Here is a 24647-nt window from a genome sequence, read left to right as displayed (position 1 = left end):
TATAGATTCTTGTAAAATGCCACATGCTAAAATGTAGTACACTCCTTCATAATTGTGGTGGTATACTATGTGAGTGCTTCTGATTTAATTATCTCTATTATATTAATTGTACACCATAATAATAACAGACTGTGTGGCTGTGTCTCTCTGTCTTTAGAAAAAAAGACATGTTACATGAAGACTGAGTCGATAATTCTATATTTTTTGAAGCTGACAAGTGTCCAATCTGTATTTGTCCAGTGCACTTTCAGCCATTTAAGATTCTCTGCTACAAGTCTGGAAGTGTGAAGTGTAATAGAGGACTGTAGGAAGAAATAATACAAGTATGTGAAGGATGCTGATGGTAATAAAGTTGTGAGGTGCACATGGCATAATGGAGAAGAATCATTAATGAATGTCAGTCATTGCTGTGTACTTTGTTTATCATCATTAATCTGGGTGTATACAATTAGTGTAATTCTGGAATATCCTTAAAGTGATAATTACAGTATCTGCTGAAGCCACTTACATTATTTGTTTTTATCTTATTTCAGTTCTGAACTATAAAGTAACTCTCAGTTCAACCATCAACTGGGCAGCAGGCTGAAATACACAAAGCCACAGATTCCCACTAACCTGTCAACAGCAATGGCCAGTAATGCATTTGTAGACACGTAGAGAGACACAGTTCGCAAATAGTTGACTGAAGAGCAGAGCAGCTGACCAAAGCTCCAGGACAGCTCTTTCACCACATAATAGTCCATTTCAAAAGGGCAGCAAATAACCGCAACTATCAAGTCAGACACAGCCAGGTTTGCAATAAGCAAATTTGTGACAGTGCGTAACTTGCTGCAGCGGATCAGGAGAACAATGAAGAGGAAATTGCCCACACCGCAGGTGAGCATAATGCAGGCGAGAGACATGCCAATGAACACCCGGGCAGTGAAATAGGCTCGGTCACCTGTCTCCACACGTTGTCCAGCCCACAACAGGCTTGTATAATCACAGCTTTGATTCCAAGAAGAATAGTTTGAATTTGACAAAGGCAGGTCAAAATAATCTGACAAAACTGCACACGGGTCATCCATTGTGCTTGCGCACTCTATTCACTTTCCTTGAATGGCGCTCGTCTCTTTGTGCAATATCTGCTCTCTGAAATGAAAAAAAGAAACACTTAAATTAATATTGTCCTATATTCAAACTTAATTTAAACCACATTCAATGGTAATCTTCATAATAAAAATATTAATATATCATATTAAAATTAAGTAAGAACTTTGATTGAGGTATAAGAATTAACCACACTTTAGGTTAATTTTTGAATAAGCAATATTTCTATAAGAACGTGTATTTGTGGGAGGCTTGATGATACCATTATTATAATACATCAATATCCATCCATTCTCCAACCCACTGAATCTGAACACAGGGTCACGGGGGTCTGCCGGAGCCAATCCCATCCAACACAGGGCACCAGGCAGGAACCAATCACGGGCAGGGTGCCAACCCACCACAGAATTCATCAATATCTTATGATTAATTCTTGCCTTAGAATATGAACTTAAACCAGAACAATGGCTGTCAAACTGGGGCTGCCAGAGCCCATTTGAGGGTTTGCTGCAATACTAGAAAAGCTGATGTTTTAAAAAAGCAAAAAATTCCGTTTTAAAGATTGCATTTGGGGAAGTCATGAACAAATTATTGAAAGTCCCTGGTAAGGTGATAGAGAGAAATTTGAAACTAAATGTCAAAAATATTACCCTGCATACATTAAGTACAACTTCACTGCAGGTAAGAGGAAGGATGGACATGTAGTGTCAAAGTGCTCTCGGTCTTGAAATACTCTCAATCAAGGGTTTAAAGCCATTGAAACTCTTCAGACACTTGCACTAATAATACGCTTGTCAATCAGGAAGAACGATGGAATTTTTTTTCAAAGAAAAGAAGAGAAGCTCAGTAGGTAGTCAACAGCCATCCCTGGGAAGGCACGGAAAGCATCATTTTTGGCTTCTTGTTTTTGTGATAAAAATGCTATTGAAGAAAATAAATGAAATATATGAAGAAATATGATGTATGCAAATAAAACTTTAAAAACCACATACCTAGTGCCAATCCCCCACCCCTAATTTGTGAGGAACAGTAATATACGAATCACAGGAGATGACTAAATGGAACCTGGGGGATAAATCAAGTAGGGTAATGGTCCACAGCCAGACTGAAGAAGAAAAGACAAAGAAGAGGTGGAGGTCCTGACATTGCTGACTTCCAGATCTACACAAGACTTGTGACTAATAAAACGTTTCTTAATGATGGGCCAGATGCTCCATTGCTCCTAATGCCGACAGCTGAAGAAGAATCAAGTTATAAAACGAAGATTTGGCCTTGGCCAGGTTTGCAGCAATGATACTGAGGAGATTGGATTGAAATAGGAGAGATCATGAAAAGAAGAAGGAAAAAAATTGGACAAATTGATGAGAGGGAATCAGGGAGAGTTTGACACAAAAATCCAATACAGAGTTTTGCCACACTGCACACCCTAAAAACCCTCAGTCTGTTGGATTTAATCCTGACAGCTTCCAGATACATACAGCAGTGTGGGAACGTTTAAGTGATGAGGCTGCTCGAGAAACTGATGTAATATTACTGTTGAGTAACACTGTAGTCTGTTAGCAAGATGGCCAATGATGTGTCATGACAACTTCTAAAAAAGATCAGAGATAGCCTCTGATTTACCTTACAGCTAGATGACAACACAGGCAGCCAGCAATACACAGCTGCTTGTTTATATATCTGTTTTGTAAAGCAATTGAGGGTAACGCAGCAGGAAAAGACATTTTACAAATGTTCAGTGAGTACTCAAGGTAAGTGAAGCACACGTATTTTAAGAAACAGAATAATATAATTTAGTGATAAACACAAGGGATTATAGAAATATGATAACTGCGCATGTTGACACAGAAGACAGAACACAAGACAGGAGAGGCAGACAAATATATAACGCAGAAGAGGGTGACTGTTTACTGGCTAGTTAGAGTTCTAATTTATCTTGGCACAGATAAACAATTTTACTATACTATATGATGTCCAGTGCTGTGTGGCATTGCATGTTGATGGTCCAGATTCAGGTGGAGGACTCTTCTTGTGTTGGATTGCACTCTTGGCTTTTGCTAGATGTTCCTTGATCTCTGATGTTGTGGGATGTTGCCTTCCTCAACTTGCTCTTTGCTGTATCCTCTGCAACCTCAAAGGGAAAAGCTCTGTCTGGCATAAGAATGTAGGTGCTGAAGTTCCCTTCTTGCAGTGATGCTGCTTCCCGGTGTTCTCAGACAGGGCTCTGTCACTGGCACCAAGATCAGTTTGACAGAATTGATCTTAGAGCTAGTTCGGGGCTTCCCACTCCAAAGAGTAGCTTCTAGGCCAAAGAAAGTTTATAAGCATTTTGCTCAGCAGAGAGTGGGTGCCTTCTCACCCCAAAAGAGAACATATTGACAGCTTTCAGCTATCCAAAAGAGAGTGAAAAAGATAAATGAACCGAGTTTTGAAGGAAAGTGTAACCTCTGGTGATTAGAATAATGTCCCTTCTGGTTAGATTCAGTGTCCACTTATATTTGCAATATTTTGTCAATAATATCCAGCCAGAGTTGAGTTTGCGGTTATAACCCTAAAATGAAGATCCTTTTGCTATCAGATGAAGTGCAGAGCTGACCAAAGTGTCCATAGAGCTGCAATTCAGCCATTCACTTTGTAATGCATATATTCAGCTAGCTTTCTGCATCCCTGGTAAATCTGCAGTCTTAAAAAGCCATGTGCCACTAAAGATCTAGCAAAATGGGCAATTTCCACTTTGTCCTACAGAACTGTTGAATCAAAAATGGCATTGACTGGTCTCAGTGTGTGGGTGTATGCACTGAGTGGGCCGCTGCAATGACTGGGAGATGAAGTCAAGTCAAGGTCCTACTAAGGAAAACAGGTCCTAATGCCCTACACATTATATGATACACAGTGAGACACTTGTGGCAAAATAGGTTGATGATGAACTTTCTCATGTCCCGCAGGATGTTGTTAGCATAGAAAACTTTATTAAAAGCCGACCTCTTAATCAAAAACTATTCTCTCAATTATGTATCACTTCAATGTACACTGGCTACCAAAAGTGGCGGTTGTTAGCTAGGTCACTGAGTTGAGAGAGGAGATGGCAGCATTCCTCCTGTCTAAAAATCACCAACTTGCAAGAGGCTTTGCTGATGCACCTTGGAAGTATAAGTTTGTATATTTATTGGGCATTTTCTAATAGCTACAGTAAATGCACGCCGTGTGAGTTTGTAAGACCATGACACAATACAGTGTATTGAATATTCAGGACAAAGTATGCGACTTCCCACAAAAATTACCCTCTGGACAAGCACATTTGTTTGTTTGAGTGACAGAGATATTTCCACACCTTCATCAAGAGTTGCTAGTTAGAATCCCAGGGTACGACATCAACTCATCGTTCGTGCTCTCAAACCTTGCTCAATTGCAGAAATATTTCCGAGATTATTTTCCTCATTTAGAAAACACACATCACAGTTGGACAGGGAACCCCTTTGCTCCAGCGGTCAGAGACAGTTTATATAATAAAATTCCAAGAGAACATCACTGATGTGTCAAATACAGCAGAGCAGAAACTAAATTCAGTAATATTCCATGTCATAAGTACTGGGAATCTGCAAAGAATGAGTTTCACACTCTCTCTGATTAGTCCGATAAGGTTATTAAAACCCCCGTTCCATTTGCCACAACTTACTTTGTGAACCAAGATTTCCTCTTCTGAAAATAATCAAAAAGTACAAGGCACAAATTCAAGTGGAGAATGATGTGTGTATGACATTGAAAAATCTGACAGAAAAAATTAAAGAACTGTATCAGTAATACCAAGACCATGCTTTCCACAAAGGGGACATGTGCATTAATGCCCACCCATCTTATAAACATATCAATGGAAAGTCCATCCATTCATCAATCCTCTTCTGCTTATGCAAGATCGGGTCGCGGGGGCAGCAGCTTGAGCAGAGATGCCCAGACTTCCCTCTCCCCAGCCACTTCTTCTAGCTCTTCTGGGGGAATCCCAAGGCGTTCCCAGGCCAGCCGGGAGACATAGTCCCTCCAGCGTGTCCTGGGTCTTCCCCGGGGCCTCCTTCCGGTTAGATGTGCCCAGAACACCTCACCAGGGAGGTGTCCAGGAGACACCTTATCTGACTCCTCTCGATGCGGAGGAGCAGCGGCTCTACTCTGAGCCCCTCCCGGATGACTGAGCTTCTCACCCTATCTTTAAGGGAAAGCCAAGACACCCTGCGGAGGAAACTCATTTCAGCCGCTTGTATTTGCGATCTTGTTCTTTCGGTCACTACCCATAGTTCATGACCATAGGTGAGGGTAGGAACATAGATCGACTGGTAAATTGAGAGCTTTGCCTTATGGCTCAGCTCCTTTTTCACCACGACAGACCAATGCAGAGCCCGCATTACTGCGGATGCCGCACTGATCCGCCTGTCGATCTCACGCTCCATTCTTCCCTCAATTGTGAACAAGACCCCAAGATACTTGAACTCCTCCACTTGGGGTAGGATCTCGCCCCCAACCCTGAGAAGGCATTCCACCCTTTTCCGGCTGAGGACCATGGTCTCGGATTTGGAGGTGCTGATTCCCATCCCAGCCGCTTCACACTCAGCTGCGAACCGATCCAGAGAGAGATCACGGCCTGATGAAGCAAACAGGACATCATCATCTGCAAAAAGCAGTGACCCAATCCTTAGTCCACCAAACTGGACCCCCTCAACGCCCTGGCTGCGCTTAGAAATTCTGTCCATAAAAATTATGAACAGAATCAGTGACAAAGGGCAGCCCTGGCGGAGTCCAACTCTCACTGGAAATGAGTTTGACTTACTGCCGGCAATGTGGACCAAGCTCCGACACCGGTTGTACAGGGACCGAACAGCCCTTATCAGGGGGTCCGGTACCCCATACTCCCTGAGCACCCCTCACAGGATTCCTCGAGGGACACGGTCGAACACTTTTTCCAAGTCCACAAAACACATGTAGACTGATTGGGCAAACTCCCATGCACCCTCCAGGACCCTGCTAAGGGTGTAGAGCTGGTCCACTGTTCCGCGACCAGGACGAAAACCACACTGTTCCTCCTGAATCTGAGGTTCGACTATCTGATGGACCCTCCTCTACAGGACCCCCGAATAGACTTTTCCAGGGAGGCTGAAGAGTGTGATCTTTCTGTAGTTGGAACACACCCTCCGGTCCCCCTTCTTAAAGAGGGGGACCACCACCCTGGTCTGCCAATCCAGAGGCACTGTCCCCGATGTCCATGCGATGTTGCAGAGGCGTGTCAACCAAGACAGTCTTACAACATCCAGAACCTTGAGGAACTCTGGGCATATCTCATCCAACCCCCGGGGCCCTGCCACCAAGGATTTTTTTGACCACCTCGGTGACCTCAGTCCCAGAGATGGAGGAGCCCACCTCCAAGTCCCCAGGCTCTGCTTCCTCATTGGAAGGCATGTTAGTGAGATTGAGGAGGTCTTCGAAGTACTCCCCCCACTGACCCACAATGTCCCGAGTCGAGCTCAGCAGCGCACCATCCCCACCATATACAGTGTTGACACTGCATTGCTTCCCTCTCCTGAGACGCCGGATGATGGACCAGAATCTCCTCAAAGCTGTCCGAAAGTAGTTCTCCATGGCCTCCCCAAACTCCTCCCACGCCCGAGTTTTTGCCTCAGCAACCACTAAAGCCGCATTCCACTTGGCCTGCCGGTACCTGTTAGCTGCCTCCGGAGTCCCACAGGACAAAAGGGTCCTGTAGGACTCCTTCAGCTTAACGGCATCCCTCACCGCCAGTGTCCACCAATGGGTTTGGGGATTGCCGCCACGACAGGCACCGACCACCTTACGGCCACAGCTCCAGTCAGCCGCCTCAACAATAGAGGCACGGAACATGGCCCATTCAGACTCAATGTACCCCACCTCCCTCGGGACGTGGTCAAAGTTCTGCTGGAGGTGGGAGTTGAAGCTACTTCTGACAGGGGACTCTTCCAGACGTTCCCAGCAGACCCTCACAATACGTTTGGGCCTACCAGGCCTGACCGGCATCCTCCCCCACCATTGAAGCCAACTCACCACCAGGTGGTGATCAGTTGACAGCTCCGCCCCTCTCTGCAACAAAGTCGATCATCGAACTGAGGCCTAGGGTGTCCTGGTGCCAAGTGCACATATGAACACCCCTATGCTTGAACATGGTGTTCATTATGGACAATCTGTGACGAGCACAGAAGTCCAATAACAAAACACCGCTTGGGCTCAGATCAGGGGGGCTATTCCTCCCAATCACACCCTTCCAGGTCTCACTGTCATTGCTCACGTGAGCATTGAAGTCTCCCAGCAGTACGAGGGAGTCCCCAGAAGGTATGCCCTCTAGCACCACATCCAGGGACTCCAAAAAGGGTGGGTACTCCGAACTGCTGTTTGGTGCATACGCACAAACAACAGTTAGGACCCGTCCCCCCACTCAAAGGCGGAGGGAGGCTACCCTTTCGTCCACCGGGGTAAACCCCAATGAACAGGCTCCAAGTCGGGAGGCAATAAGTATGCCCACACCCGCTCGGGGCAACTCCAGAGTCCAGCCCCTCTCAAGGAGATTGGTTCCAGAGTCCAAGCTGTGCGTCAAGGTGAGCCCGACTATATCTAGCCGGAACCTCTCGACCTTGCGAACTAGCTCAGACTCCTTCCCCTTCAGAGAGGTGACATTCCATGTCCCAAGAGCCAGCTTCTGTAGCCGAGGATCGGACCGCCAAGGTTCCCGCCCTCGGCCACCACCCAACTCACACTGCACCGACCTCCTTGGCCCCTGGGGTGGGGTGAGCCCATGGGAAGTCTTGAAGTAAAATTATACTTTGCAACATAAAGCCATTAAAGCTCTGTGGTTGCAAAAGTTAATAAACCACATTGTTTATTGTTTTATTACAGTTTATGTTCAATGCCCTTAAAAGTTAACACATGGATACTATATAAACAGATTTTAAAGCAAATAAATATATATACATAGTTTATTCAGAAACTTTTCAGACCCCTTCACTTTCTGCACACATTGCCGAGGTATTTACTTTTAAATGGATAAATCTGATATTTTTGCCCATCTACACTCAATAACCCATAATGACAGAGTGAAAACATTTTTCCTGAAATGTTTGCAAATGTATTAAAATCAAATAATAGAAATCTCTCATTCACATAAATATTTTCTGCGGCACTCCAAATTGAGGTCAGGCGCATTGTGTTTGCTTTAACTATTATTGAAATGTGACTAGAATTTCATTGTCCACCTGCGATACATTGACGTGATTGGACATCGTTTAGAAAGGCACACGCCTGTGCATATAAAGGTCCCACAATTCACACTGAAAATCAGGACAAAAACCAAGCCACAGTCCAAGGAATTCTCTGTAGATCCCTGCAATCAAATTGTGATGAGGCATAGATCAAGACAAGAGTATAAACCATTTGTAACGTTTAGAGAGTGTCCCCAGGAGCACAGTGGCCTTAATAAAGTGTGAAATGGGACCACCAGGACTCATCCTAGAGTTGGTAAGAAGGGTCTTCAGTGGGGAGGTGATCACTCTAACAGAGCTTCAAATGTCCTCTACTGAGTTGGGAGAACCTCTCAGAAGGTCAACCCATCTCAGCCGCACTCAGTCAATCAGGCGTTTATGGCAGAGTGGCTAACTTCTCCTTGGAGTTTGCCAAAAGACATTTAAACAAATCTGAGAAGATGAGGAAAAAAAATGTCTGTTTTGATGAGATAAAATTTGAATTCTTTGGGCAAAATCTCTCTAGAAGGCTGTGCACCTAATACCATCTCTAAATGAGATAAGGATGAATGCACACAGAGTGTACAGAGAGGTCCCTGAAGCTAACCTGTTCCAGAGTGCACACCACCTCAGACTGGGTCTACAGCTCCACACTCAGCATGACAATCACCCAAAACATACATCCTCGAGAACACTGGAGTGGCTTCAGGACAAGTCCTTGACTGTGTTTGAATGGTTCAGCCAAAGACCACATTTAAAACCTCACAGAACATTTGTGGAGAGATAAAGATGATAGTTTACAGGAGCTTCCCATTCAATCTGATGAAGCTTGAGAGGATCTGTCAAGAAGATTAGGATAAACTGTCCAAATCCATTTGTGCAAAGCTTGTAGAGACCTACTCAAGAAGACTCCAAGCTGTATTTGCTGCCGAATAGACTTCTACAAAGTGCCGAATTAAAGGTCTGAATACTTATATGAGGGAGAGATTTCAGTTTTTGCTTTTTTAATAAATTTTCCAACTGTTCTGAAAACATGTTTTCACTTTGTCGTTATGGGTCATTGAGCATAGACTGATGGATGATAAAAGCAAATGAATCTATTTAAAATCAAATCTACAAGGGAATATGATGTGCAGAAAGAGAAGGAGTCCAAACGCTTTCTGAATCCACAGTATATTTTGGAAATTGACTGCAAATGACTTTGTCTTGAATGAAATTACTGATGTGTGCAGAATATAAGCAGACAGGAAATAGTAGCACAGTTAAAAATTTTAAAAACGACATTGAATTTTTGATCAATTATCCATACACATGCTGTGAGATTACTGTTAGTAATAACCAAGATTCAAGATTATGCTCCACTTATATTAGTATTAGCCTTGATCTACTTGTACATTTTGGCTTCATAACATTTGAGAACCCCTGGATTAGATGGCCAACTCTAGAAAACCTGGCATCAGAATCTTTAAATTTGTCTGTAAAATTATGAACATTAGCCTGCATCACAGTACATTGTAGAGTGACCAGGCAGGGGATGGGCAGCTAACAGAGTCAGCTTTGCCTTTTCCTGAGGGCCATGGGCCACACCAGTTAACTTTCTACAGGATTTGTGTGGAATGGAATTTTGTTTCATCTAAGATGCAAAACAGCTATAGTTTAGGCCTAATGTAATATACATACCATTTAGTTACCTTAACATGATTAGGTACCTTCTGAAGGCAATTAATTTAAAAAAACAGTAAATGTAGTATGTAACTTTTACATGGTGTCTTATGTCTTGTGTTTCTTATGCTTTAAATAGTACAGTTACAGAAACTCCGGTTTAGTTCCCAGCTGAGCACTGTCTGTGTGGAGTTTACATGTCCTTCCTGAGTGTGTGAAAGTGTTCTCTGAATGTGCAGATTTCTTCCTTCCTCCCAAGGATGCGAGGCTGTTTGACTGTAAATTGGCCTGATATAAATGACCAAGTGTTTTTGTGATTGTGTGTTCTAGCGAAATGGCTTCCTAGATTCTGCTGTCTCCTAACTGCCTGATCCTCCCAATAGCCTTGCAATGAATTTAAAATTTCAGAAAATGAATGAATGATTGAGTGAGGGAGAGTGTGTTTGACAGTGTGTCTGGCGCTGGCCTAGTGTCCATACCAGTGCTAGTTTCCTGCTTTGTTTTCGACAAAGCGGTGATGGGCTGCCCCTTACTGTGATTGTGTAATGGAAAAGTTAGTTCAGAAATGATGCTGGCTATGTATTAAAATTCACATATTTATGTGCATAAGCCCTGTAATATGTGACAATAAAATTATATTTCAAAATGGTTATAATAATTGTTTACACTGTTCTGACCACAACAAGACCAAAAGGTCAAAGAAAGAACTTCAATAGAAAACAACCGAGTGATGAAATAATTAAAACAGTTCCAAAAATTGTTGATAGCAAAAGCCCAGGGTCAAGTCAAAAATAAACTTGCAAAAAACGATCATCAATACTAAAACATTACCACAAAACTGGTACTCAGAAAGGCAAGCAAGGTCTTAGTTTAAAGATCCTTTCCTTAAATAACCTAAGATTTGCAGACTTGTTTTGAATAACAATAATTCATCAATACTTTAGACGCAGAAATATGAGTGATGCATCTCTTAAAGAGATGGCGTCCTACTGTCAAAAATGCCATTGTTAGGAACACATGATTTGAAACACGACTACAGATAAAATGGCCACAAGAATCCATCACGAAATGCTGGAACTAGTAACAAAATGTCTCCACTAATGCCATGATGTAATCATCATACCAATGAAAATAAACAACAATGAGAAATACAAAATTAACAAGCATAACACCAGATCATGATGGATCAAAGGGGTCAAAAAATACTCCATGACAACATACAGAGGATCTCCTTCCCTCTCTTCTTGCTCTTAAAGCAGCTGCTATTCCAAAGGTTAGTCCAACTGACTACTCCATCCTGGCATGACTCCCCAGTTACACCAACAGAGCACTACAACACATCCCAAATGTCACAACCTCCCATCACAATGTCCTCATATTTTGCCAGGATTGCAAGGTTATTTTTCCTTGCAAGTTAATGGTAGCGTGAAAACACAAACGCGTAAAGCTCAAAACAGGCAGTAGAGGATAAAACACTAGAGAAACATGAGAGAAATAATAGCACTGTGCTTGACTGATTTCATTTCTCAAAACAAATGGTTGTGATGGCATCACATTAGCATCATTAAGGAAGAACCTCTGGAACAACAGAAGCGAGGGAATGTTTTCATTTGAAGCTCACTCTTTGTCTCTCCATTTTAAACGAAAAAGGTTCAAATGCTGCATGTGAGAACTTTGTGACAGACATGCAGTCAAGGAGTAAACATGCGAACGAGCAACAGCAAGTTCTCTTATTTTTGTTTACAACATTTGCCAGATAAATGGTACAATTTCATATATCCCCATCCTCCTTTCTATTTCTTCCACACATAACTGTCAATTTTACATAGCTGATCATTTCTCTCTTTCTTCTCATTTTGTTTAAGGTCAGATCTTGGGACTCCAGGAGCACTGATCCCACGTGGGTACAGCCCATTGTCCCAATGTAGGTGCAAATCTATGGTCAGTCTCCATTTGAGATGGCTCCACCTGCAGTCCTCTGTAGTTCTGCAATTCAGTACCTCTGCAGGACAGCCAGTTGCATTGCAGGTTATTGTCACGTAGTTTACTTGACTTGCGTGAGATAAACCTCCCCGAACCCTAATCTTAACCTAAATGTGACCAGTTTTTATTAGGTCAGGTCAGGTTGGGGAGCATACATTGGTACAACGTGTTGCCTCACCCAGCACACGACTAAACAGCTCGGGATCCTGGTATTACTAGCATATAATGTAAAATGACAACCTCCTCAATGAAGTGGAGCTCTGTAGCCAGAGTCTATTGTTCTGATATTATAGCTGAATCTGAGTTCACTGCTTAATAGCTCTGGCACCATAATAGTGGCATAGTTTATCTATCAAAACCAGAATTAAAGATTTCATCTCCAGTTTTCTGGACCCATCTATTCATCCATTTTTCAAATCTTCTTATCCAGAGCAGAGTCACGGGAAACTGAAGACTATCATATAAGCAGTAGGCACAAGGCAGGAACAACCCCTGGACAGCGTGAACACCATGAACACACGACACATCAGGGGCCAATTTAGCATCAACAATCCACCTAACTTATCCACATTAGGACGAGGAGGAGACCCACACACATGTGGGAAAAACATACAAACTCCATGTAGGGAGCACCAGGACTTGTATCCTGTAGCAATGTTACCGCTGCACTGCACCATGGTGCTGCCAAGACCAGTAACTTCAAGCTTTATTATAACATGTGAGTCCTAATGTCTTGATTTGCCTTTAATCTCTTGTGGCTTTTATTTCATTTTTTTTCGCCTGTACTTCACTGACTCTAGATTCGTAATTAACTTGAACACAACATTCAAAAATGGAAAAACATAGAAATATAGACACATGGAATACGTTGCCAGGTAGTGTGGTAGACAGCAGGACTTTCGGGGCTTTCAAAACTCAACAGGATGAAAAGCTATTTATACAAGGAGGTTGGGAGCGCGTGCTGATTTTATAGCGCATTGCTGCACCCACCACACAACGAACCCCCTGGACTGAGACCCGAGAGCAGCCGTGCAGCAGGTGACACCTCAGCACCACACTGGAACAGTGTGAGGTTTTTTACAGTGGCTGGGTTGCCAGTCCTGCCACCAACCCCACGTTTTTCCCTGCAAGTTGAAGGACCTGCTTGCAGGGCTGGATGTAGATTAACAAAGCAATTGCAGATTAAGCGCCCAATGGAGCAGAGTCGCTTCTGGCATTTATGGGATTTGAGCCAGCAACCTTCCGATTGCCCCCCCAGTGCAGGTCCTTAGCCTCAGAGCCACCACTCCTATCTTTTCTTATCTCATCTTATCTTAAGTGGATTGGGCTGGCAAGCTTTGTTGGACTGAATGGCCTGTTCTTGTCCAGATTGTTCTAATATGCTACAGCATTGATGGTTTAGAGCTTGAATGATTCCTTTGCATTGGTATTTATTCACCTGGTGTTTTTTAAATTCATCTTTAAATCCACTTATTACAACACAGGGATGGGGTCCAGCAGTCCCAGCAGTATCGAGTAGAAAGCTAATCAATCCCAGGATACACTCATCCACACTATAATACAGAAAGCCTGAGCACTTAAAAAAATGGACTTGCGAAAAATGTGCAGACCAGGAAAACTACAAGAGTTACTGCAATGCATGATTTAAAAGGCACTTTGAATAAAAGTACTTGCTGAATAAATAAACAGAAATATATCAGTATATACTGCGGTGGGCTGGCGCCCTGCCTGGGGTTTGTTTCTTGCCTTGCGCCCTGTGCTGGCTGGGATTGGCTCCAGCAGACCCCCTGTATCCTGTAGTTAGGATATAGCGGGTTGGATAATGGATGGATGGATATCAGTATATATGCATTTAAGAAAACACATAGCATCTAAAGTCCATCAAAACAATCCAATCAATTCAAATAAATTTACAGAAAGGAAGTAGCCTGGGGGAGTTTTGTTCTTTAATGTTTAAATAATCAACAATGGCTCACAAGTGGGACTGACAATCTGGATGTTTGCAGCACTAAACACTGTGTCACCACACCACAGCACTCCCTCCATTAGTTTAAAAGTCATTTATTCTGTCTTTACTAGGGTATATTTTGTGATGGCTTGCTTTCCTTGGGTAAAGGGCATCCTCAGCTTTTAACACCTTCACAACTGAGATTGATTTTTCTTTAAGTGCTTCGCTCCATGAAGGAGACACACAAGCAGATTAACAAAAGGACTCTAAGAGGCACTCATATAGCCAAGGCAGCTGCCATTATTGTTATCTGAGGAACAAACACCGCTGCCATAGTGACTGTGCTGTCTCGTAATGCTCAGTATGTGCTGGGCATGCAAGGTAGCTGCCTTGTTGAAAATATGAATGTGAGTAGCCTACCAAACCATACCATGCCACTTCCTAAGCCTGCTTAATCCTAAACAGGAGTGGTTGAAGATTATCCCAGCATGCATGCAATCCCCTGGATAGGGTGCCAGTCCACAGCAGGAGAACACACTCACACACACGCATACTCACTAGGGCCAGTTGTCACCAATCCACCTCACCTGCGTGACTTTAGACTGTGGGAGGAAACCAGAGCACCCAGAGGAACATCAATGACGTGTGTTCAGTGTTTCTGTGAGTAGTTAACTCATATCATGGCAGTTTACACTTAGGGTGTAATGGCTAAGAATCTGGGATATTAATCACAAGGTTGTCAGTGCAATTCGAGTTGGTACCTCACTGTGTGACCCTGAACAAGGCACTTAACCTGAATGTGCTCCAATAGTTAAGCGAGGTAAGGTTGAAATACTTACTGATCATGGCACCGGACAGCAGTGGCACATTTCATGTTGATTAGGATGGGCAAGAAAGAATACATTAGAACATTAGAACAATCTAGACGAGAACAGGCCATTCAGCCCAACAAAGCTCGCCAGTCCTATCCAATAATTCTGAGAGTCCCTAAAGTCTTACTGTCCATGCTATTTGGTGGCTCTCTGTGTAAAGAAAAACTTCCTAATGTTTGTGCAAAATTTACCCTTAACAAGTTTCCAACTGTGTCCTCATCTTCTTGATGAACTCATTTTAAAATAATAGTCTGACACCACTCTACCAATTCCCTTCATAATTTTAAACACTTCAATCACGTCACCTCTTAATCGTCTTTTGCTTAAATCTAAAAGGCTCAGCTCTTTTAAACTTTCTTTATAATTCATCCCCTAATTTAGCCCTAGAATCACCCTAGTCACAGAATGAGGCCACTTACACTGTCAGTGAATATATGAAATTCTGTGAGTCTATGATCATTAAGCAAAAAAACTGTCAAGGTGTACCCAAACAGTAAGCCATGGATCACTAAAAAGGTTAAAGCATTAGTATTGGAAAAGCAACAGGAACATCAAGAAAATAAAATAGAAGATAAGCAAATTTTACAGCAAAGGATTAACAGGTGGGCAGCACTGTGGCGCAGTGGGTAGTGCTGCTGCCTTGCAGTTAGGAGATCTGGGTTTGCTTCCCGGGTCCTCCCTGTGAGGAGTTTACATGTTCTCCCCGTGTCTGCGTGGGTTTCCTTCCACAGTCCAGAGACATGCAGGTTAGGTGCATTGGCGATTCTAAATTGACCCTAGTGTTTGCTTGGTGTGTGTGTGTGTATGTGTGTGTGTGTGCCCTGCGGTGGGCTGGCACCCTGCCTGGGGATTTGTTTCCTGCCCTGTGTTGTCTGGGATTGGCTCCAGCAGACCCCCGTGACCCAGTAGTTAGGATATGGTGGGTTGGATAATGGATGGATGGATGGATTAACAGGTTAATTAAACAAAATAAAAAGATGTATGGGGAAAACATCAAGAGGTGGTTTAGTGATAACAATCCAAAGCAGGTCTGGAAGGGACTAAAAACAATTACAGGACTGGGCTCTAAAAAGAGTGTGAATTTTCCAGCTGACAAAGACCACAAACTTTTAGCAGATGAACTGAATAACTTTTTTGCCAGATTTGAAACAAGTGATTTCAGCACCCAAAATACAGAAATAAAGGAGATGCTTTATAAAAACACTAGAAATTCTGCAGTGATGGGGTTCAGGTTAACTGAAGTGGAGAAAGGCTTGCAGCAGGTTAAAACAATCAGTGTGGTGGGACTAGACAACATATCAGGTTGGCTCTCTCCAGTTTTTTATTTGCTTTTTAAATGGTCTCTGACCTGTGGTATTGTACCTAATCTGTGGAAACAATCAATCATTACCCCATTATAGAAGGTTTCTAGGCCAAGCTGTTTAAATGACTATAGACCAGTGGCACTCACCTCTATCCCAATGAAATGCTTTGAACATTTGGTGAAAAACATTTTAAAGACAGAGACAACAATCGATTAGCTTACTGTGCAAACAGACATGTGGAAGATGCTCTGCTTGTTACCTTACATCAAATCTACACCTTTCTTGATCAGCCTGGTTCACATCTCAGAGCACTATTTTTGGATTTTTCTCCAGTGTTCAATACCATACAGCCTCATAAACTGATTGGGAAATTGAACAGTATAAATGTAAACCCATTTATTACACTATGGATTCAGGACTTTCTTTTAAATCGTTCGCAGACAGGGCACTTTTTCCTTAGTCAGGAAGTCCGCAGGAGTGTGTCTTATCACCATTACTGTTTACTCTGTACGCAAGTGACCTGAGACAGAACAAGGACAACTGCTCCATTATCAAGTATGCTGATGACACCCTGCTCCTAGGACGCATATCTGGGGAGGATGAAAGCCACTATCTAAATCAAGTGGACTGTATGGTAAACTGGCGCAATAAAAACTCTCTCACTCTGAATGTAAAAAAGATCAAAGAAATGATATTTGATTTTAAGAGACAGAAATCTGTATGTTCACCCATTGTAGTTCTGGGGGAGGATGTAGAAATAGTGACTGAATATAAATACTTAGGAACTTACCTAGATAACAATCTTAACTGGAATACTAATATAAAAAAATATTCTGTAAATGCAACCAGCGCTTATTTCCCCTCCATAATCTCAAACTATTTAAAGTAGACAAGGACCTCATGTTGTCCTTTTATCGCAGTCTGATCCAGTCTGTGATCATTTTCAGTTTGTGACGATGCGGGTTCCACTCCATGATCCCATCTGGCTTCTGGGAGTTCTGAACCCAACACCATCGGTAATGTCACTGATGAGCTAGGCAGTGAGGCACAACAAAGCAAGGGGATGGTGCAAAAAGTGCAAAGTGCTTTTATTTAAAATCAACAAACAAAAACAAAGTGCAGTGCTTCACAAACAGGTCATTAAATGAATAATCCATAAAAACAAGTGAAAGGGTGGAGGTTAAAATCCATTAGAAAAAAATCCTTTAAAAACAACGAGGTTAAAACAATGGCTGGAAGCAGTCTCTTTGAAAACACAAAGCACAGTGCCTTCTTTTACTGGTGACTCCCCTGCTTCTCCCATCCAGGCTATGCACCAGGGGAGTCACCATACCTGCAGCTGACCTTCTTCACTCGACTGGTCTGGTGGCCTCCTGATCCCTGGCTTCGTTGAGCCCCTGCCAGACTGAGACGGCTTTCCCCAACGGCCAGGACGGTCACACTGGGGATTCTACTTCGCTGCAGCGAGCCAACCTTCTCCTGGTCACCCCTGCTCCCAACAAGCGCTCAGCAGGAGCGACCACTACCGTCAGCCCTTGGGTGCCAGCCAAACACCCCACTCAGGCTCGCCTCTCCCAGCTGCCTGCATACAGCTGCGAGTCTACGCTTGCTCGCTTGTTTGCTCTCCCTCTCTCTCTCTCTCTCTCTCTCGGACACACACCGGCTCCTTCACTTCTAGCTGCCTTCTTCCTTAACCTCCATTTCTTTTTTTTTTCCCTCCTAGCCGCCTCGCGCTTTTATTTATTACAGGGATGTGGATCAGATGTGGCAATTAGCAGCTCTGCTACCAATCATGGATGCAAACGACTCCTCACCTGTGCACTTAAGTGAGGACCATCCGCATCATCATCACCCGGGAACTACTCCCACCACACATACCATGCCCCCTCGCTAAGCTGCAAGTATGGCAATTATTTATTTAAAAAGTGGCCTTTCTGACGTGAGCTGTGGACCCGCTACACCACACAGTTTCATTGCCTGGTTTAATAGTCTGACAAACCAAAACACAAAAAAGCTCCAGCAGATTACAAAGTATGCAGCTAAAGTTATTGGGGCTGATGTAGATGATGTGACTAGTGTGTGTCAGAGGGCAATCCATATTACTAACCAAGAATGCTAAACCGGATGATGGACGCAGGCACATCCGGCAATGGGCCATAGCTGCAAAAAGACGTACTGCGCAGGCGCAAAAAGAGTCCGCGAGAGTCGGCTGAGGAGCCGAGAAAGGCGGACAAAAGAGGGCGAGAGAGGCGGATGAGGGGCCGCGAGAGGCGGACAAGACCACAGAAAAAAGGAGTGAGCACAGGAAAAATGGAGAAATGAGGCGCAACGAGCACCGAAAAAAGGAAAAGGCACATAAAAAAGTAGTCAAACGCAGGCAAAGCACGAAACACATTGCACACGAAACTAGACCCAAAAAAAAAAAAAAAAAAAAAAAGAGGCTCGCGCACAACAGCAAGGCAACCCCCCCCCCCCTACAGGCACTGGACGGGACACACACCAAGAGGGGGATTCAACAAGCCCATGGAACACAAAAAAAGAACACAAAACCACCCCACAGACCCTACAAGCAAGGGACGGGACACACACAAAGAGGGGGATTAAACACGACACAGGAACACAAAAAGAAAGAAGACGCTCGAGAGCGACAACAATCCTCAACCCCCCCCCCCCCCACACACACACACACATCCATAAGAAGTGACACCCAAAGCCACATATTCTAAAGTGAACATCAACACCTTCACACTAGACAGCATAGGTGTCAGCATTGGTGGATCTCCTTACAATAAAGCACTATTAAACCGTTCAACTGCAGAAAAGGAAACATATTAACAGTGACTGCGATCCTCCTTATTACTTATCCATATTTCGCATGCTCAGAAAGAAACAAGTCATGAATACACGGTCACGGGTACAAAACGAAAAGGAAAGGATAACAGGAACAAACACACGAACACGAAAGAAACAACAAAATAGACGGCTATGCAGCATAGGTGGATCTCATTACAATAAGGCACTATTAACCGTTCAACCGCAGAAAAGGCTCCATATTAACAGTGAGTGCAATACTCCTTATTACTTATCCATATTTCTAAAAGAAAAAATGTCTCGACTCCAAAAACGCAAAGCTCAACTAAAGCTTCTAACTAACGATGTACCTAAAAGTAAAAACTTTATGAACTGCATTAGATCCTACAATAGTTCATTTGCTTTTGCATCTACCGGAGTAAATATCAGGCCACCAAAAGGCAATGGCCCATACTGCTTTCCCATATGTGCACAAATACTGCATCGCATTGGAACAGTGCACCCTGAAACAAATCAACAACGCAAATATGCACAAATCTACATCCTAGATCCACATTATGCAAACTATCAATCAAAGTGCTGCATCGCAACAGGCACAGATTCAAAACGAAACACCTCCCGTCTCAGACATACGTTAATGGCAGCGAAGGCTACAACGGGCTTCTCACACAGCACAGGCAAATCGATTACAGCTCCAAAACAACACGTCCCAAATACTACACATGCAACAACGCGCCTCTCAAACGGCACAAGCAAAACATACACCAGGAAAATTCATTCGGATTAATGAATGTCATTTGCAATCATTGTCATTCAGTTCACTTCCCTGAAGAAACAACTGGCAATACAAGTTATACATTTACACATTGTTGTCAAAAGGGTCAAATTAGACTGCCTCCTTTACATTCATATACTGAATATCTACAGAAGCTTATAACTGACGATGTACCTGAAAGTGAAATCTTTATCAACTACATTAGATCCTACAAATCGGTATCCACTATGAACATTAACGGTGGCACTGCACGTGACATCCGTCTTGAAAAAATGTTAATTATTGATGAATGTTCAATGGCATGAAGTCACTTACTCAACACCATTCATAAACTTCTACAAATGTTTATGAATAATAATATTCGATTTGGAGGAAAGGTACTTTTATGAGGAGATTTTAGACAGTGATTAGCTATTCTTCCAGATGCCATGCACTCAGCTATTGTTCAGTGCACCTTAAAATACGCAGACAATTGGCATTGCTTTCAAAAGATACAGTTAGTAAAAAAGATACGATGTCCAGAACCAGATCATAACAATTGCTTATTACAACTGAGAGATGGTACACTCACCAATACAGATGGACTTCAGCCACATATTATTACAATTCCTCAAGCCTTTATCTGCGACGACTTAGTTACAGAGACATTTCGAACAGCAATCTCATTAGACCAAATGCCCCTTTTAACACAACGCACTATATTAGGTCCAAAAAATATTAATGTGGAAAACATAAATACCCAAGTCATTCCATTACTTCCTGGAGAGACACAACTCTTTCTAAGCTCTGACAAACTTGACTCTGATCACAACAATAACCATCTTAAATGACCTTACAAGTCTGAGCTGGAATTACCTTTTACACTTAAACGGCGTGTACAAAGAAATTTTCAAATAAACCTTTACACTGTGCCACACACTTTATTGTTTGCTTTCTATTTGCATCATCTACACCGTCACACTATTCTATATCTCATTCATACATCACGCTCTTTGTCATTCCCAACACCAGGGGTTGGCGAGCGAAGCGAGCAGGGGGCGGAGCCCCCTAGTGTTAAAGAAACTGGAAATCATCTCAACTGATGACAGACATCCAATACATGTAGAACTAAAGTTCAGTAAATCAGGAAGGATAGTCGCTTTGAAAACCCACACAAATCGCTCCAGAAATTCCTTTCTTCCTTGTGCCATTCGACTTTCAATAACAAATATCGAAGCTAATGATTAAGGTTTTGATATATATATCCTGTAACCTTTTTTTTTGGTGTAAATATACATTATCTAACTGCCTTACCTTAACCTGTCTTATTTATATTTGTTTGTTTTATTTCATTCTGTCTGTTATTAGATGCAACTGAAAAGGCAAATTTCATGTTTTCTTGTGTAAACACGACTAAATAAAGAAACCTTAAGCCTTAGTCACTCTTCTCTTGATCTTTTCTAGCACTGCTATGTTCGTTATGTAGCCTGGAGACCAAAACTGCACACACAGTACTCCAGAGAAGGCCTCACCAGTGTACCATGTCACATGTGACAATATTGACCCTACAAATGTATCTGTAATCCATCATAGCCTTTCCTAATCTTATAATTCACCTTGAATAAAGCTGTCGGCTAAATATACTGTACAATAATAATAACCCTAAAGCCTTTCTTCATCTTGAATGTAAATTTGGATTCATTTGACTGTTACTAGTTCAATTTGCATTTTCTGCATCATGTCATCGTCTACTTTCACTTTCTGCTTTTTACAAACCAGTGCTACTCCTCGACTACACATGCTGGGTCATTGTTCTAATGTGCACAGGCCATTTGTGCCAATAGTTAGATAAAAAGGCTCAAATCACAGTGAAGCTATGTCTGTGATATAAAAGAAAAGGGAAAGAAAAAACAAGAAACGCAGCACCACCCATGGTGCAGACGCAGGTGTTAAGATAAAAGCAAAGCAAGATAATGAAGAAGACCATTTTTTTTCTGCTCAAGACTCAGATTTATTCCGTGAGACAGCAAAGCAGACAGGCTTAGTTGCTGCCAGTTTGTCTCTCACATTAAATTGACAGGCTTTGTGCACTACTGCCAGTATAAATGTTGCCTCCTCTGAAATGGCATTAAATCCATTCAAATATCCTCTTCTCTGAGGGCCGCACGTTCACACTTGGAGGGGGTGGTATGGAGTGGACTGGGAAAGGAAGAAAGCGATTCATTCTGTTTATTAGCTTAGACTTGTTAACACGGATAATTGTTTGGTTTGCCTTGGGCTGCATCCCTTTGCTGGCAGTGCTCTTGCTGGTGCAGTCACCTGAAGAATAATCCTGTCTGGAATCAACAGTCCAAGGCCATCTTAAGAGCATCATAGGCCCCCAGGCAAAGTAGTGCACTTGGACCCCTGCTTTGATAGCAAAACAGAAACATACATAGCCATTAGAAACATCATGGGCCCCTATGCTCCTGGGGCCTCTGGCCAGTGCCCATTATGCCCACAAGTTAAGAAAGCCCTGAACAAGGCAAAATTGGGAGGGAAGTTACTTAGAGAGAGAGAATATGCCAATTACATCAGAATGAGAAGATGACTGAGAAAAATTAATCTTTTTAAACTTTTCAAGTAGATGCTACCTAGCCTTATAGAATTATGATTGCTTGATTGATTGATCATTGGGTGGCATGGTGGCAAAGAGGATGGCACTGCTAACCCCAGTTCCAAGTATCTGAGTTTGATTTTTGGTTTAGTCACAATTTTTCCCCATGTTATCCCAGTCTCAGTTTGGATGTCCTCCAGTTTTACTCCCAAATACGAAGTCTAGATGTTATAGTAATAAAACATTTCCTAGTATTGATTTGTGTTTTGTGATACACTGACATTGTATTGCATTTATTCCTGCCTTGTGTCCAATGTGTTATAGGGTTAAGCTCCAAATTCCCCTTGAACCAAGCATGTTAAGAAACTGGATTAATGTTAACACTTGTAACAAAACCTACTTGGCATTCTCTGGTTGCTCCGTTCATATGCAGCAGAGTGTCTGAGGAGTCCGCCAAGTTTGTCTTCCTGTGACAGTTGCTAATGATCGGGTGATACATTGACATGTGCATGACAGTTATGTGGGTGGGTGGAGGCAGTGAACCTAGAAATCTGACAAGACAGACAGAGTGGACTCAAACGGTAGTGAGTCATGTGAAAAAAGTAAGTACACCCCATGAAATGTTTTTTTCTTTTTAACATACTAGGGGGCTTCGCTTGCCAACTCCCTGGCCTGCGCTACGCTCCAGCCACTTCACATCTCTGGGGCTCATGTATGTGGATTTCACTTTCACCAAACAACAAATCTTTTAATTCTCGTGGATACACCTCTTCATTGGAAAGAAACACTACTTTTCCCTGATGGCAACACAAATTAGACGATCTACAAGTCTCCAACTTAAAGTTTAAATCCAAACAATATATTCAATCTCTTTTTGCTGTTCCGTTATTTCACCAAGTAATAATTTCCATTTGTTAGCGCTAATGCGATCTTTACTATCATTTTTTTGGGACTTTCGAATTTTCATACTTCCATTATCTCTAACCTGCTCTGCATGTGTATCGCACCAACGTTTTTGAATTCTTTACAACATTCTACTTTGTCATCTACTCTTTGTCTTTTATTTCCGGCCCTGGGCGTGGTTAAATCTCTTGGCACAAAGTCTCGTCTCGCGGGACTTGAAAGTATCTCTCTGAAAAAGTCACATCTCGTCCAAGGCTAAAAAGTCTTGTCTCGTCCCAGGATTTTTTTATATAATAGAATGATGTGTATATATCAAGATTTAATCTTTATTTAAACAGTATTGATAGATTTAGGTGATGTAATGTAAGAAACATCATGCCACATTTACAGTCTGTAGTCCATTGTATAATTTAAATAAACGTAAATGCAGATTTCACATGTGGAAAAGTAAGTACACTCCTGTTTATCACTACTTTAAATATCTAAAATTAGTCAGTCAGTCAGTCATTGTCCAACCCGCTATATCCTAACACAGGGTCACGGGGGGTCTGCTGGAGCCAATCCCAGCCAACACAGGGCACAAGGCAGGAACAAACCCCGGGCAGGGCGCCAGCCCACTGCAGATCTAAAATTAGAATCAGGTGAAAATGATTAGAACATCATTAGAGAGGAGCCTGTCTTATCTAAGCCTAAGATATTTAGTTTGGTTTGCTCGTCACTGATGATGCACTGTATATTGTATGTTATGACCATGCCTAAATTGAAAGAGCTCTCTGGGTACTTCAGAAAGAATATTATAGATGTCTGTTATTTTGGGAAGAAGTTAAAAAAAGATCTTCAAACAATTGCAAATCAACCATTCCACTGTCCAGAAGATTATCTACAAGTAGAGAACAATTTAAACATCTGCCAACTTGTCCAGGCCAGGTTACTCCAGCAAGTACAGTCTGATTCTGAATGAAGTCTCTGAGAATCCCAGAATTTCATCATGGGGCATACATGTAGCTCTCGCAAATGTTGGTATCCAAGTGCACGAGTCTACCATTACAAAGATGCTGCAAAAATTAGATCTGCATGGAAGGTGTGCCAGGAGGAAACCTTTGTTATCCAGAAAGAACATCAGGGTAATACTAAAGTAAACACCCTAGGCAAATACCAAGATTTCTAGAATGATGTGCTCTGGATAGATAAGGCAAAGACAGAGTTATTTGGCCACAGTCCCAGATGACATGTCTGGCAAAAACCAAAGACAGCATTTGAGCAGAAGAACCTGATAGCAGCTGTACAGCATAGTGTTGGAAATGTTATGGTTTGGGACTGCTTTGCTGCATTATGGCCTGGGCAGCTTGCCATCCCTGAGTCCTCCATGAATTCTTCTTTGTACCAGGAGTTGTTTGATGATAATGTGAAACCATCTGTCAGAAGACTAAAGCTCTAAAAAAGTGGAGCTTATAACATGACAATGACCCTAAACATAC

The 24647-nt window shown here is 42.5% G+C and overlaps 1 protein-coding gene across 1 annotated transcript in view; it reads right to left on the bottom strand.

Annotated features, from left to right (window-relative positions):
• Nucleotides 1–24647, bottom strand: part of LOC114645836 (prokineticin receptor 2-like) — a 47414-nt gene that overhangs the window by 8353 nt on the left and 14414 nt on the right. The window contains exon 2 of the mRNA XM_051935353.1: nucleotides 616–1131. Within this exon, the coding sequence (XP_051791313.1) occupies nucleotides 616–1067 (452 nt within the window). The 5' untranslated portion in view covers nucleotides 1068–1131. The remainder of the gene's footprint in view (nucleotides 1–615; nucleotides 1132–24647) is intronic.

This window comes from Erpetoichthys calabaricus, chromosome 1, assembly GCF_900747795.2.
Source record: "Erpetoichthys calabaricus chromosome 1, fErpCal1.3, whole genome shotgun sequence".
Taxonomy (NCBI): domain Eukaryota; kingdom Metazoa; phylum Chordata; class Cladistia; order Polypteriformes; family Polypteridae; genus Erpetoichthys; species Erpetoichthys calabaricus.
Note: the sequence above shows the minus strand (reverse complement) of the source record. Positions and strands in the feature narration are given on the sequence as shown.